Source organism: Temnothorax nylanderi, unplaced genomic scaffold, assembly GCF_030848795.1.
Source record: "Temnothorax nylanderi isolate EJ_2023f unplaced genomic scaffold, tnyl_v1.0 TNYL_tig0087_pilon, whole genome shotgun sequence".
Taxonomy (NCBI): Eukaryota; Metazoa; Arthropoda; class Insecta; order Hymenoptera; family Formicidae; genus Temnothorax; species Temnothorax nylanderi.
In genome coordinates this window covers 399,543-416,940 of record NW_027249149.1, presented here as the reverse complement: position 1 = coordinate 416,940, position 17,398 = coordinate 399,543, and the positions used below count along the sequence as shown (strand labels likewise).

At 36.4% G+C, this 17,398-nt stretch overlaps 2 protein-coding genes across 2 annotated transcripts in view; one reads left to right on the top strand and one right to left on the bottom strand.

The window, feature by feature from the left end:
• The window catches only part of Wb (wing blister), a 148,677-nt gene that overhangs the window by 59,576 nt on the left and 71,703 nt on the right, over positions 1-17,398 (top strand). The window lies entirely within an intron of this gene.
• Positions 13,550-16,954, bottom strand: LOC139774757 (uncharacterized). Its single transcript, XM_071710187.1, has 7 exons — positions 16,822-16,954; positions 15,118-15,382; positions 14,474-14,590; positions 14,323-14,413; positions 13,962-14,101; positions 13,743-13,875; positions 13,550-13,657 (listed from the first exon to the last, which is right to left on the bottom strand). Exons 1-7 carry the CDS (start codon positions 16,952-16,954, stop codon positions 13,604-13,606), a joined length of 933 nt encoding a protein of 310 aa, XP_071566288.1. The 3' UTR covers positions 13,550-13,603.

The window sequence follows — 17,398 nt, the reverse complement described above, 5'->3', positions numbered from 1 at the left end:
TTATACGTACCTATCTAACAGATTAATCACAGTATTATAGTGGGCCCTGAGAAAGGCCTTACGTACATCGATACGAAGGTAGTCCCGTGCCTGCCTGCGTTCAAGACACAAATGCGAAGAGTAATGCGCGGCTCTTCATCTTACTCTAACGCAAACTCGCGATATTTATCCCGACCCAGTCTAAGTACGCTGCACTTATCCACCTTGACAGGCAGTTTAGAACGCTGCCTGAGATTTACGGGACTGAAACGAACTTTTATTACGGAATACCGTTCGCGTAATCCGTTTAGGCTAATTTTAATTTACGATCGCGTTTACGAGCACACATTGTTTCGCACGGATCGTCAAACGCCGCATCGATCTTCGTTCATCTCTCTTGTGCAATTCTCAAACCATAAAAGTTAAATGGAAATAAGACTTCACAAAAGTTGCATGTTTTTTTAAATATAATTATCTATATTATACAATTTATTTATATAGAATTTATTTAACAAGATTAGAAAAAAAATGCGAGTAATAAGAACCCTTGATAATTAACGCTGCATCGCTGACTCCATAAATTTATTTTTAACGCCTTGCGTGAAGCTACATAAGCGATTGCTGATAGACGATCGAATTGAATATGCGCAGCACAGACAGATGGAGGCGATTAAACGAAGTGTCGGACAACTTCAACTCGGAGCCGGCCGCAAAGGCGAGGCAAAAAGCGACGTTACCGTGTAAATTAGATTCAACAGACAGAGACGACGAGGAGCATCAAGAGCAAAGCTCATCGCGCGAGATAACTCGAGCGTAGTGCGACGTAATAGTCCGGTCGCATTAAAACGTTATGAAGACGTTTACAAGCAAGTAAGGGCGTCGACGAGAAGCCAAGCCGAGAAAACCGCGATATGATGTCGGAATTTAACGTCCCTGACGAGCGAGGCGAGCGAGAAGAATGATCTTGTAAAGACCGCGCGTAAAATCCGGATGCGCCTCTCGTGTTGTGGCGGCACCTTTACAATTGAGTCGGCTAGCAAATTCCGCTCGGGAACGCTCGAGATCGGTTCGCCAGATCGCCAGCTACCACGAGGAATCCCATAAATCGCAATCATTCAGCGTCGTCGGCCGGATCCGAGACGCTCTCTCGTCATCGTGCTGATAACCGCGGAGGTTTCTACCGGTCGCGTAATCTACAGCCGCTCGCAAATCCCGTTACGGGGGAAGGATCGTCAGATCTCGATGGATCGGAATATCGTCGACTTAGTGCTAAAACGACCGGTCCACGTATCGTAATTTAATATCGTAATTTTGAACCAGGCAGTAATACCGCGATGCGTAAATCTTTTTTCTATAATTATTGCTCGATGCAAAAACCCTAATATAAGATATTATTAAGAGAAGAATGAGAAACATCCTTTTTATAATATTAATTTATTTTTTAAAGCTTATGGTTCGGATAGTTGTGGACATTAAATTTCAAGAAAAGCACGTCAATCGTTCTTAATTTGCGTTTCGAGTAATTCATCTAGAACTTCGGACTTTCACGTAATTAGAAGAGTCAAACGTTATTTTCTCCGAGCGGGGACAACGCGGAAAGGGATGATGAATTTCTGCGGTAATGAGGATTGACTGGAAGATCGACTGTTCGTAAGCAATGAGCGTTAGTTTAAGCATACGTCATAAGTGGCATCAGATATACGCAGGTAGATACTCCGCGAGACACGGCGCGCCGTTCATGAGTTCTTGGTTTATTTAGATCTAGTCTCGTTTCAACCTGAAGGCTCCCGAGAGCCGTCCGCGATGTTAATTAACTTCCTGCGATGGGATGCCACCTACTTCTTTCTTTCGTCCGCGGATGATACGCTCCGTTTAACTGTGGATCGCCTCAATGGCGACATAAATGACGTTGATGCACCTGTCAGATTATTGCTATCAGTCGCGGAAACTCAGCCATTTCGTCCCGCAATTGCGCATGCTATACACTTGTGCACTTCAATCATGTATGATGTCCTAAGCAAACCTGCAAAGAGCTTCAGCTTTATATTGTACATGCGATTTCATTTAATTATTAAGTTGTTTTCCGAGATTTAAAATATTGTATTTTAAAAATGTGATTTTCATTTTAGTAACATAATTGCTTACAATATGTTATGGCAATATATATCTTTCAATTATGCTAAACTTTTTATTTGTTTTACTAATGCAAATTGTTCCTAAGAGATTTAGAAGAAAATTACATCATATACATCACAGTGAGTAGCATTAACGACGAGAAATAGCATTACGTATTCGCGATTTCGATATCGAGATATTGCGAGGTAAACGGAGACCGGCGCGGCGGTTTTCCTCGACGACTGAGAAATTAATTCGATGTGCATGGGACTATCGATAATGGCCCGTAAATGTCGCGTTGCGGATACTCGTGATTAATTGTTAACTGAATCGCTGAGATTTCGCGATTGTAACCAGCGAAAGTTTAGAAATACGCAAATCGACGTCAGGGGGAGAGAGAGAGAGAGAGAGAGAGAGAGAGAGAGAGAGAGAGAGAGAGAGAGAGAGAGAGAGAGAGAGAGACTGCGAAGACGAGAGACTGCGAGACAAAATGCACGTCATTGAATGCTAATCGCAGGATAGCAACTTGCATAAATGAGATGAAAGATGAAGATGAATCAGTATTTTGTAAATTTAGTTGTGTTAATAGGATATTTATTTTCAGTACTCTTTAGCGTGCACTTTCTTCTTCGATTAATAGCTCGATATTAAAATGTTAAGTCGGAATTTTCTTTTAATAAGCTTAGGATCTTGTTCTGCAGGCTAAATATATCTTCCACTAGCGCGACGTATTTACTCTCTTATCCTTAGTTATGCAAAGGGACTGCTCATGCGTGAATAACGTAGGCGGGCGATCGAGACACGAATTGTAAATTTTAGATTGTATACCGGCGCCGCCTGTGCGTCAAAGGTCTCGAGGCTCCCTAGATATATCGATCGGTTGAGCATTTCTGCGGTATTTGCAAAATCATCTCGCCTGCATTGTTGAACGAGAAAAAGAGGCGGGTGTCAACTGGCAGCGACCCGGAATAAATTACACGGTGTCGATGACTATCTATTTGCGATGTGCGTCTTTAGATATTTAAAAAATAAGACACACAGATATATTATCATTATTTATTAAAAAATATATTTAAATAAGAATCATATTTTTAAAATAAATTTATTTATGGTATCACTTCATTCAGTCTATAAATTCTGCAAACTTAGAGTTATTAAACTCTATAATTTCTAGACTTAATAGTGCGATACAGATATTAATATTTATGTTAATTAACATACTATCAGCGATATTGAAGAGGAATTTTTTTTAATATCAAGAAGATAATAATTATGTGTAGAATTTAAATTCTTGAATTGCCACGCGATATTTGAGAAAATTCCCAACATTCCGATTTAACATATTAAAACCATTATTAATTAGGAAAGAAACTATGTTTACTTAAAAATAACAAGTTAACATAAATCCAATGAACACAATTAAATATACAAGATATCGATTCGTTAATACCAATTTATATGAGTTGTCATCCTGTAATTAGCATTCAATGCGGTGCATTTGTACTTTGCAGTTAAGAATTGTATACAAGTTAAGGCATATCTCCGGGTTTGTATTTCTTTTCTTCAAACGTTTCTAGTTTTCCAAATCTCTTAATATTATAATGTATTTACTCTCTATGAGATTCCCTGAGAATCTTTCGGTGATAAACTCCGTATCGTTGGCTTGTTAGTTACTCCCTCTGCATCATCAGGATACATTAATTCAGCTTATGCAATCAAACGCAACGCGCTAACTCAAACGAATGTGTCCCACGGTAGAATTGAATGGACATGCAAATATTAAGCAGCGCAATTGAGTAAATCAAAGAAGAGAAATCGAGAGAAAAACGTATGTGCATGCTTTTGCGCGACAGATCCATTCGATCGTGGTGTCCAAAGGCAGCTTTATCCTAACTTAAGCGGCATAATTAACGTAGTCGACGTTCTTAAATCGCGTCGCGCGATAGTCTAGGATTTAGCACCTTAATAAGGTCGTATTTTCCACCGCCGAGGACCGGAATCGCGGATTCTCGCGTTCCTCGCGGAGGCAGTGCAGCGAAGGCTCGCTTATCGGAATAAACACCGGGAGATAAGGCGGTTTATAAACCGGAAGAATTTGTAGATCGAGAAGTCGTATAGCATATTCATCTATGTAAAAAAGAATGTTTACCGCGAAACATTTTTAAAAATAAAAACTGTATGAAGCAGGTTTTTGGAATCGTATCTTACAAGGGGATCTATAATATTATGTTTATTTTAATTAGATATCTGCGGGATTCCGTGGAATATTTACGATAAATGGGTCCGTAAAATTATAGATACACGAAACCGCAGATCCATGTAATTATATAGATTCGAACGAAAGTGTTTTGCGGTTTTAGACACCTGCGAAATCGAAACGTAAGCAAGAAGCGATAAATTCCAAAGGTTAATCTAATTTCGTAGAATTAAGGGTTTAGAGAATCACAGAATCATATATTTTCGGACTCATAAAGAAGGGAAAATTTTATTAACGCCTTGTTTAGGATTAAAGTTTTATGAAAAATTTAAGGATTAAAATCTTGGAGGAAGAGATCGTGCTAAGAAAAGTCTAACATAATTTATCCAAATCATTAATAGGTGCATGAAGTTTAGATAAATACAATCGCACCATACATTATCTGAACGTACCGAAATAACCGCTGCCACGCAGGCTGCTGATGCGGTCGGGACACAATTAGCGGCACAATCTTAATCGGGACACACGCCAAAACGAACTCCCGTCTTTATTTGAGCAAACGAGAAGGTCGACAAAAAGGAAAGCTCGAGGATGCCACGTAAGCGAGTCATCGTTATTCCTGCGTTGGATTTTGAGATCGCTCAGTAAATCTGTTTTTCAACCTGCATTTAATCTTTAACTTCAGAAAATCTACAAATGGCATAAAATAATATCGTTAACATTAATTTCTCAAACTTTCTTCTATAATTTTCATTATCGAGAGTCATCGACATTAAGTAAAAAATCCTTAAAAATTTTAATTTAACAATTACCGTCTCATCTTGCATAAATATTTGTAAATACTAATCTTTCTAATGCCGCGTAAATGTTAACGATAAAACGCAATAACACGTGTGATACTTCCTCAGCTCACCATCTCTTCGTTACTCCGCGAGTTATGAACCAGGGCATTTTCAGAGCGTTTTATGGGCCCTTCGATCCGCAGAATGTCCGGCTATTTGCAATAATGGACGGATATTTTTCTCATCCATTGTTACGGACGCGTTCGACAATAGAATCCGTGCGTTTCGGTTATTACCTTCATAAAAGTGCCTCTCGCTACCGGAGAGCGGCAATTCCTTTCGCGAAAGAGGCTCTTGGCTAAGCCACCTGCGCCTACAATGCGCAACAATGACGATGTAACATGCATATACGCCGGCCGGATAATGTATACACATTACGCCTGAGTAATGATCGGTGGACGGAAGTCGGCGGGCATAGTATAACGTTAACTTCTGTCTGTGCGAAACACCTTTGCGCTCGGGTCATTGTAACCGCGAAAAAGATTCGGAAATCAATCTGCACCCCCAAATTTTTCGGCGACATTCTGCTCTGCGGTGCCGACATCTGTATCTCGACCTTTCGTGTTTTATTTCAATCTTTGGAAAAATTCGCTTTTGTGTTAATTAACTTTACTTCTAATATACTAATTTAGATCTGTCTATAATCTAAGATTTTTTTAAAGATTTAATTACTGATAGTCCTTTGTTTTTATTTCACCTGGGATAACATTTTGGATTTATACAATTTTTGGAATTTGGAATATCGCTTTCGCTATCATGATTTATATTTTTAATAGCCAAAGCTAAATTGTTTATGGTGAAAGTTTCAATTGCGTACAACACAGTCGCGCGGCAGTCTCGCGTTTCGCGCAAAGTACCCTGCCCATTTACGTTGGTTGCTATAAACACACAATGCGTCTCGCACGAATATTACGAATGGCGTAACGCGGCGTAACATTGTGAAGCACGTAAGTGCGAAACGGCTCGCAGGGGAAACGCTCTTAGCGCATTAGTATTCACGCGAATGAGCAGAATTGGCGTCATTCGCCTCGCCGGCTATACGTAGATTGCATCAGGAAAGACGCTGCATAATACGTAATGCGTATACGCGTGCAGCAGCAAAAAGGGATATCGAACGACCATTTCCACAAAGCGCTACTTACCCCGGGGGGCATCTAGTCGACTTTTACATGCGTAAACAAGTTTGCGTTTAACGCAATCAGTGCTACGCATAGACGAATCGCTAGTCTCGTATTGTCAACGTTCTTTCATAGCGATATTTTATCTCGCGATCATTCGTTCGAAGGAATGACCTAGTTCAGAAGAAAGACCCGTTGTTAAAACGACGTGCTATTTTCTCAACTGATCAGTGTTTCGAACGAAGTGATTATCTTCTCGATTATCTCTTCGATCATCTCGAATCTTTAGAAAGTCTTCGGTCAAACAGCGGTGAAGTTAATATGATGGACAGTTAACACATATATCATTCCTATTTTAATTTTTTTCATTAACTATTTTGCAACTCTATCATTTTTTATATCTGCAACGCGATTTATCATGAAGTCACAGTTCCGCCGTTTGAGGATCAAATTTAAATATATTCGCGATACTAACTGCATTTCCATCGTGGATTGCGAGTATATACAAACCATCGCGCCATGGTGACCATCGCGGTAAACGACGATAATTACCTCGCCGCGTTTCCCAGAGGCTCTCCTATGGAATTTTTCGCCGACTACCAGAAGCAATCCCCGACGTACATATACGTCGCCCGCGGTTCTCGGGTTTCCGTCCGGATAAGTCGATCTCCCAGGGCGAGGGACTGGGCAGTCCGCCCACGTGTGCGTGCGGTATCGCGACCGCGGATCTGCATAAGCAGATGTAGATGCACGTTCGCGGATAGCGGCGGAAAATAAAGAGCGCGGTTTTACAGCCGAAGCCGGGCGATCCTGAGGAGTCGAGGACTCGACGCGGCTCGTTAGAATCCTTTCGCGTCTCGGAGACGCGATGTTAAACGCGAGTACCGGGCTCCTCGGAAGCCATCCGAATTCCGGATATGAGAGAAATACGACTTTAGTTAATAGACGCTTCGAATAATGCGCTCGGATATTCGTATAAAAGCTATTTAAAATGGGAGTAAGATATGTGAAAAGGTGGTAATAAAGGTATAGAAGGAGCGACAATAAGATAAAAGCATACGGTTCCACAGCAGATCTTTATTGTACGTAAAACATTGCATCTCTTTACTTCTCCTTTTCTTCTAAAGTCTAGTTTTCTATAAGATATTTCTTCGGATTTTTATCTAGCAGAAATTTCTTTTCAACTTCACGCTATGGAACAGTTGTTCCACAGGGAAGAATCCAGATCATCTTAAGAAACTGGCGGCCGATCGACCGGCGTGTTGATTCGAAACAAACGCGATCCAAGTCGATAAGAAACGCCGCCCATCTCCACGTAAACGATCTCGTGGCACATATTACAAACGTTCCACTTTGCGAGCTCATGAATTCGAGTGTTATCTGACGATTGAAATTCCACAAGTATGAAATTCCGCGATGAGCTTGGAAAAGTCTCATTTTATAGCGCATTCCATAGCTTCGTTTTTTATCAACGCACCGCGTTGTTCCGTAAATTCTCCATTTTAGCATTAACGATGGATTCTTCGATCAATTTGATAAATTCGAGATATACTAATATTTTTTAAGTGTAGATGTGAACAGTATAGCTTCTTTGCTTGCTCGATTTTTACTAGTCAGTCTTTATTTATGTCCTTCGGATTAAGAAAGGAATTGAATCTTGATCAAGAGCCAGAGCAAATGTGATTAAAGATCACAGACCAGTCTTCTCGATCATCGGGAACGCATCGATTATCAGTGGCATACACTGCGACGGCGCTGATAAAACATAGAGATGTTAAATCGCCGCGACACGTACGTACTTGGATTACTTCTTGATAGCTCGGCCATACAGTATGAGTGACGCTTAATATCTCGTCGGGCACGTTACTCCATTTCTTACGCGCCGAGCCGTGAAGAGCAGACTCTCGCTCAGCTTCCATTCCAGAATAATGCCTTATCGATCGTGCGGCGCGATAAAACGTCGTTTCCTTTTTAAATCGCCGCGGACGTACGAAGTGCGGTCGATCCGTAGGCCCGATAAAATCTCTCCGCACACGGCGGCTCGCCACCGGTTAGCAGGAACATTTCGCGAGTCTCCCGCGCACGGTTCCCTCTTCTTCTTCTTCTTCTTCTTCGCGTGGTTTCTCCTGCGACGTAAAAACTCAACGAAATCGCGGAATGTCGTTCCCTGATGTCCATCGCGACATCGTGATTTTTCAACAGCGATCGCTATCCAAAATTGTGTGTGAAAGTACTTTAAAATACCATGATATAGTTTATAAAATGATCGAGTGAGGCAATTTATTAAAATATAACAAAAAAAGAATATCTTTGGAATCGTATAAAAGAAATTTTGTATTATTAAATCGATCTGCGAATTAAAAGCAATTATCTTAATTCCAGTTAGCACGATATCTCTACGAATTTTTTAGATGTGTTTTATCTAATTAAGGATAATTAGATTACATACCCTTGAAGTGTAGTAATCTATTATATAGATAATTAAGATAGTAATACATATCATTACAAAAAAACTGCGAAAGAGAATCTAAGTACAACATAAAATATGCTACAGCACATACATTGTACAGCATTATTAATACTAAAATCAGCGTATGTAACTCTAAAGTTATTATATATAAGAAGCAATTAGATATGATTATTTCCATCAGAAATATGTTCGTATTAGAGACCACCAACAGTTGCTCATCGACGAGTATTAGCCTAGCATATAGCTCATTACCGAGGCACGCATTCGACACCCTGTGGATCTTACGATTTCTCTCGCGATTCGAAATCGAAGCTCTACATCATTTCCATCGAATGTCGAAAAGATCATCGTTATCAGATTTAATTGGTGCTCGCCGATCGGTCCGGCTGCCAAGCTAACTTCTCCCCGGTGGATTCACTAGCGAGAGCACGTATACTCGCTAATGATGCAATCGGCCCATCAGATACTCCTGCGGCCCAGCTCCTGCTTCTTCTTTTTCCTCCTCTCTTTCCTCTTTATTCCGTCCCTCTCGCGCGGCTGGTCCTTAACTCCTTATATACCCATCTGACTATACGAGTCTGCACGTCTCGTTCAAAGCGCGCGTGGGCTGTGCTTCTAACGGGTGATCATTTGCTCGTTCCCTGCATATATATCTCTCATTGATTTTAATTATCGTGGAGTAAAATGAACATTTACCGTGTCTGTATCGCTAAATTGAAGTGTCTCTAATTAGCGCAGCGATCGACCATTTAATGCCGGTTGCTCGAGAATCTCTCATTTCACACAGAACGGTGCGAATATCTCTTGGTAATTTTATTACAATAAATTTAAGAAAAAAATGTAATTTAGCAAAAGATTAAGAAATAGATGATCGAAGAAATTGTGAAGGTATTCGATAAATTATTAAAAAATAATTATATATTTCTTTGTATTATAATTTAATAAAAAAATTTTCGATTATAGCGCGCATGTATAATATTTAATTACATTAAAATTTAGCATATATTTTAATTATGAATAATTCAAACAAAACGAATACATTACAAACATGCATGATATTTGAATATATAAAAATGTTGAGCAGAATATCGAAGTATCTATACATCACGAGATGTTTATCGATTTACAATAACATAAGAGAACATGATAGACGATGAGCAGGTTCGACGTGTATTTTATTCACCCGTTAGAGAAGCAGTATCTCAACACCTGGCTGTAGCATGTTCAGGATTCCTGGTAAAGAACCCGGGTCTGACCAGTAACGTTAATGTATCGCTGCACGTCGGACGATCTCGAGATTTCATTCATGAAACTCCGAGACTGCTGGCCGCTGGAGAGTCTGTCGGCAATGAAATATCAGAAGCAGGAAACCTCGGGGGCACACTCGCGAATTTTCATTTGCGTCGGCGGGCGGTCACCTGTCCCTTAATTAATTTTATAGATAATAGGGAGCGTTAAAGATCATCGTTCAACATCGAATTCCTTACTTTGCAGATCTTTTAGTTACATTAAACATATAAATAACAGGCAAACAGACATATATACATGTATGATATACATCGCGCTGTGCTTCAAACTTGTTTTTAGATATTTTTTAATATTTGCTTACTTAGAAAAAAGAAAGAGAATTAGAAAGAGAAAAAGTTATCGTTACGACTCGGAATACTTTAAATAATTGCGTCATTATATGCGTTTAACATGATTTTTGTATAAATATCTATTAAGTATATCTATTATATATTTCTACAAGACTCTTAAAATAATATTATCAAATCGCTATTGGTTAATTACACTTAAAGCGGGAGTTAATTGTCGAAAGACAAGCAAATTTCGGAATAGTTTCGTCGGGAAAAATCCGCCGTTCCTTCATGCGAATTTCGTGGAGAGTAATGAGAATCATCGCGTTGCGAGGAAGAGTACGCGAATCGAGGATGCCGGCCTCGATTGCACTCGACGATAGGCGAGCAATTGCGATTGTGCCAAGGGCTAAGATCACGAGCTTCGCTCGGCAAGTCCATATATCTCTTCTATCTCGATCGGGACAACGTATACTCTGCGGCCCTCGTCTAGGGTCTATCCGCTCGGGCCGGAGCAACCGGTGCTTTTCATCCGCGTGATTTCGATTGAAGCCTTCGTCGTGGAACGCTATTTCGCGCATCTGCAAATACATCACTTTTTCCCGCATCGCGATAAGTTGAGGTCGCTTATCAAACAAATTAGCTGTTATTTATCTTTCCGAAAATGATGTAGCAGTCACGCTACATCTGTTTATTTCTCTTGGCCCAAATTTGCATTTGAATAATTAAAGTATGAGTAAAGTGAGTAGATCGTACTTCAACTATTTTTGAGAATTCAAATATATTAAAAATATAATAATATTATTAAGATGTAAAATATATAGAACTATGTATTTGACGATATCTTAGAGAAGAAAATTGACTTAATTTTCAATCGATTCCTGAAAATATAAGAATAATAGCTCTTTAGAAACTAGAAACATGCATTAAATCGTTTAGATATCATGCAGGATATTATTGGGCTTAATGCGATCAAATAAACGTAATGCACGCGATGCACCGAGCTATATTATAGAGCGTCACGAGGTGCATCGCGCAGGTGTACATTGGAAGATTCCGCGTTCGTCGTACATCCCGCAGTTAACCCCTCGAGACCTCGGGGGAGTGGTTGAGATATCTCGACGCGAGCCACGGAATATAATCAATATCGCATCCCGGCGCGGGATGAAAATAAATCACGAGGAACAATAATAATTAAGTTCCTCGCTCGTTTATCTCCGACTTTTGCACGCGCGGTTTGTTGATTTACCTATCTCCTTTCTCGGTAAATTGATTTTCCTGCCGCACGTGAGAAACGATGAAAGCGAGAAAGACTCCAAATTCTTCGGGTATCAGTCTTTTTCGAATATCAATTGCGGAACGAAAAATCATACATTAAAATTAACGTAAAAAATGCAAAATAATACAATCGTGCAATTTCAAAATTATGCTCCAAAATTTATTCAAAATCTCGTTATTAAAATTCCAAAAAGTTACGTAATTTTGCAATAGAAATTACAACGGAATCTTTAGATTCTCCCGTTCACCATTAGCCTCTCGATTACATCGGAACGTCCAAAGATGCTTTTCTATCGGTCTTTTCCGAGAGATATCGTCTCAGGGTCGACGATGCATCTCCGGCATAATTTCTCCCGCATGGAGCACGCCAGCCTGCATGCCCCGTCGTCTCATTAGCAATTACTTACCAGGGGATTAAAACTCCATTAACGTGTTATCTGTCCGACATCGTCCCGGTGGCCTGCCGCCCGTTCATGCGTGCAACTAATGTGCACGCAAGTTCACCAATATGCAACCGGGTTCGCCACATCTTTACTTTCTCGATTAAGCTGCTATTATTGAATATAAGCGTCGATAGAGAGCGTATTATTTAGTGCATATTTATCATCATTGCTTTCTCGATGCGATAACTGCAAATAGTTTCTTATTATAAAGCTGCAATTATAAAGTTCCTCTACAAGGAAAAAGATTTGCTAATGAAGCATATTTGGTGGTGCCATAGTCGAATCATCTCTCAAAATCACATATAGTCACATATAGAAAAGAAAAAGTCTTGATGAAAATACTAAATTGCCAAAATTACGACATGCATTTTCGCGATCTGCAAATTATTTCACTAATAAACTGAAATATACGACATAACTAATCAAGATACCAAAAAACAACGATAACTGAAGCTGAACAAATTTTGATCGTTTATAAGGCCATAAGCCAATCGAGAGCAGAAGAATACGATTGAAGCTAAAATGCCGATTGATGCAGATCATCACTTAACGAGAAACGACACGCGTCTGAATAAAATGCAAAGAAGACGAAGAGGATTCGCACATTTCCTTTTAAAATGTCCATAAAGTATTTTAAAATTTTCCTTCTTTAACATTAATTCTAAATTGCTTAATTATATACCACCTTAATATTACATCGTGAGATCGAACCACTTGTAACATAGTGTTCTTATTCAGAAAGAAAAAAGCAATTAAGCGACCGATCGATTTGACGCCGAGGGAAACTTAACTGATGGTTACGTCCCACAGAAAAACATTTGCATGACACTTTTTACTCGAAGTCCGCGCAAAAGCAGTTGTCCTTTCTCATCGTGGCAGTTTTATATACTTCATTCCAACGTGTACACTCGCGCGGTACCTTCCCTCTTTAAGAGTAACGATGATTCTTCGGTCTTACTGTCGGTCGTACTGATGTCAAAATAATCTAAATCGGCTACAATTATCGCCAATAAAGTACTAAGTACTGCAAAATGCAGATCTTAGAACTCGCTACACTTGCAAAAGTGAATGAATTTGAATGAAAGAATTTGCTTTCGTATTATATATGAACATGAGTCGTTAAAATACTTTTTTGACAACAAGTGTATATACGTCGATTATTAGGACTTGAAAACTATAAATTTGTGAGTCGACTATTCAAACAGTGCAATGGATGGAAGTGCGGACACTTACAATTAGTAAGATGTACGGTATGTATTATTTCGTGTAAGTTTTGTGTTTTGTGTTACTCGTTTTAATATGAAAATGTTTCAAGTTTTTTAAATTCAAATTAACATTACGTAAAAATGAAAAATATTTCATAATTGTTAAGCATAATCGAGTCAATATATAAATCCAAATACTTCTCTATATACCTAGGTATACTTACGTTACAGAAACAGCGCGCGTTATGATTTCAAAAGTAAGAAACATTATATATTCTTTATAATTTTATCCAAAAAAGTTGCAGTACATAATAGAATAAATTTACTTTTAAACTTACCTATTATATGAAACTAACAATCACTATTGGATATAATCGCATCACTGTTGCGTGGAATACACAACGGTGAAATAAGATATCGATGCCTTCGTTAGCTAGAATGAAATATCTCTTATATGTCGTAAATCACAAATAAATATTCACAAAATATTATACGTAATATACAACATAAACTTTTACCGTAGCAAAAAATTCTAAGGATAATATAAATATTCCGCCTAGCTGTAAGTTGATAGTTTTGCTACCTCTTTGCAAGAGAAACAATATTAGTTTTTGTACGTGTAATGGTGCTACGTACCACCGAACGTTGTAACTGTGTGAATTAAAAACTGCATAAGAGCAACGCATCAAAATAATTAAATAATAGAAAATACATGTGTAGCATATATTATCTCTTACGCTGTGGAGAATACGTGGTCATTGTGATCTGTAATTTCTTGCCCGGTATAATTGATTAGAAATAAGTATATAAACATTACACCTACAACTAAAAGGTGAATTATAAATTGTTCGATATAATCTCCAAGTGTCTTAGTAATCTGAAATATAATGCGATTATCATGTGTGTACACATATCGCAATATATAGAAAAATTTACATTTCGTAACACATTGAAAAGTTTACATAATACAAAAAGTTACAAAAAATTTCTTCCTACGTACAGATCTTTCGAAATTGTATAAAATCCCGGTAATTTTGATATCGTAAAATATGACACTGTTCACACCAAAATACGTCTAATAATAATGCGAGAACTCACTCCATAAAGATTGAGGCTCAAACAAATCACACCAACTGTTATTAAAAAAAAGAACGATCCTTGGAAATTATCAAACAGAACCTCAGAGAACCTTTAAAAACATAAAATATTATTATTTATATTATATTGCTATTAGTAGATAAATACTAACTTGATAGCTTTACGATGAATATCTACCGCCAGAATCATTTCTTTATACATTATAATCTCGTTCTTTAAGCTAACCTTTTTCACTACATTTGTCATCAATGCTTTCTCGATGCGGTAACTATAAATAATTTTCTTATAATTATATGGTATACATATAATCTTATTGCATAAAGAAAAATAATTTGCTAGTATAACATACTTTTTGTCATTTTGTTATTTGTTACTTGGAAAGGAAAAAACTTCTTAAAAAATTAATTTGTTTGTAAAAGTATTTTTTCTAATCTATAAAACATTTCATCAACAAATTAAATAACATTAATTCCTCTTCTACCATCAAAAAGCTATTATTACAATAATGAGATGCGTTTGCTAAAAATAAGAATATAATGTTTCACGAAATTTTTTCTGATAGACACAATTTTCAATTTTGTTAATAAAAAAGATTTTGCACAAACGTCAAACAATTTATTATCTTAAGGAAAAGTTTATTCGTATTTATATAACATATACGTATGGTAACAAAAGTGACTTCAATACGATAGCAACATTATTTTCATGTGTAAATTTGTGCTAAATGAGAATAATTTTTAACAAATTTTTCCCAATTACGCAACTGTTACATTTATTCACATTTATTTTTTTCACCTGGCGATTCTAAACATTCCACAGACATGTTTAATGTAGCCTAAGATCATTATTCCTGCTGCTACCAATGCAGTTCCTCCTATAAGATTGACTGTATATAAGTGCAGTAGAAGTAAATAAATATATTTTTCTTGATTAACATAGTACACAGGCATTGAGTCTTGTAGTAGGTGATATAATTGAGATTTGTTTACGAAGACAACACCAGGAATGAACGGTAAAATTTCGAGAGAAGTAGCAGTAGCTGCATTGCCGAAGTAAAACACTAGAAATGTTTAAAAAAATAATTATATATAATTCATTGTTTTTATTGTTATATATCGTTGATATATCCTTAATATATCCTTGATATATCCTTGATATATCCTTGATGTGTACGCTCCAAAGTTGTTCACTATTCTTAATTTCTCCCTTGTATTTTTACAAAACATATGCTGTAAGATGTTAAATTGCTTAACGTTCCAATTTTTCTGCACTTTTCAAAATAATACCCATATATGTATAGGGTTTTACAATCGGCCCAATACTGAACCAGTATTAGTTATTACACTGACCCAGTATTGGGCCGATTGTAAAACCATATATGGGTAATTAAAATAACAATAAATACGTTATTGGAAAAATATATTTTTATTCCGTGTATTTATTGTCATATGGGACAAATATATTCGGACATATAATTTTATTTATTATCGTTATAAGTGTAAGAAAATTAATCTCAAAAAAAAATAGAATGACCCCATTTATGTTTGCATCACGACTGGGCTATAGCAAATTGGTTGAAAATGTTGTTTCCTGGCAAAAAGTAAATTTAAATTGTTTGCATTATATAGAATTTATTGAAAAAAAATAACAGCCATATAGAGGTATTAGAAATAAAACATGAATACAGTTGCTGTTATTATGATTTGAAAAAATTTATCAGGCAGTAATGTTGATTTACTGTATTAAATGTAAAGTACTACGGACAAAAATTAATGAATATTTTAACTAAATATTTCAGCAATTCTGAATTTCAGCATTTCTCATTAAAAAAATCCGAAAACCAATTTTTGTTACGTAGTCATCATCAAAAAATTGATCTAAAACCTCGTCAAACATCTTAAAAACTATTTTAAAAAATATTTAAAAGTAAGTCAATTTAAAAATAGTAACGCATTTTTTTAAGTGTCAAGTTATTAAAAGTGACCGAGTACCTATCCTTCTCACAATAATTTATAATTTCACCTTATAAAATCTCTTAAAAAATATAAGTAGTTTTTAATAGTAAAGATAATAAAAATACTAATAAACTGTTGCTTTATATTATAAAATTGCGTCAAAATTTATACTAATTTTGCTAATTTTAAGATTTAGCCAATATCCGAATATTTTAGTCATATTTACGATTATCTCACATTGGCAATATATATTTTTTAATAATTTCTTAAATCTACGAAATAATTTGATATCTCTTCTTTTTCAACACATTTACATATTCAGTTGACTTATTGATAACGGAATTATATAAAACTTTGTCGAAAAATGATCGTCCTAAAACATTTGATCAGGTACTATATGTCTAATTATATTTTTTACATTTCAAAATATGATATCTGGAGTTATTTAGAATAAGTAAAAATGATTAAATAAATTTATTTAATTACAATTGTAATCTATTCTTCTTTTGCAATATGTATTAAATATCAAGAGAAATTGGCTTACATATAATTATGCCCGCAAAACGCTTCGCTTCGTTTCCATATTTCTTTATGATAGCTATTTCGTTCTTATTTTCTAGTTCGTCACAGATGTGTTGAAGCTCTTCCAATAATCGCTTCACCTTTGATATCAACATTTTATTTTATTTTTTTATTAGTCTCGTTGGAAATTTGCAAAAAAGCTATTTTGTATAAAGTCTAACTTATCAAAAATATTTATTCTATATATTATTTATATTATTTAATTGCATATAGCAAAAGACCAACTTACAATTTGATTGTTAATTCGAAACGAGTTGTATTTAATTGTATACATAATATAAAGTGATGCGACTGAGAGAACCTTGATAGCGATATCGATAGTGCATTTGGCAAACACAAACACTGCAAACTACAATCGATACTTATAGATTTATTTTAAAAAAAATAATTTTTTAATTTATAAAAGCCTTTTTTACGCGATTAACTTAACTGCAGATATAAAATAGCCGATTGTTTTTCCATATACTATAATGTAATGAGCAATTCATATTACGGAAAGAACGATTTTGCTGAAGTATCTAAAAATTTAGCTAGATACA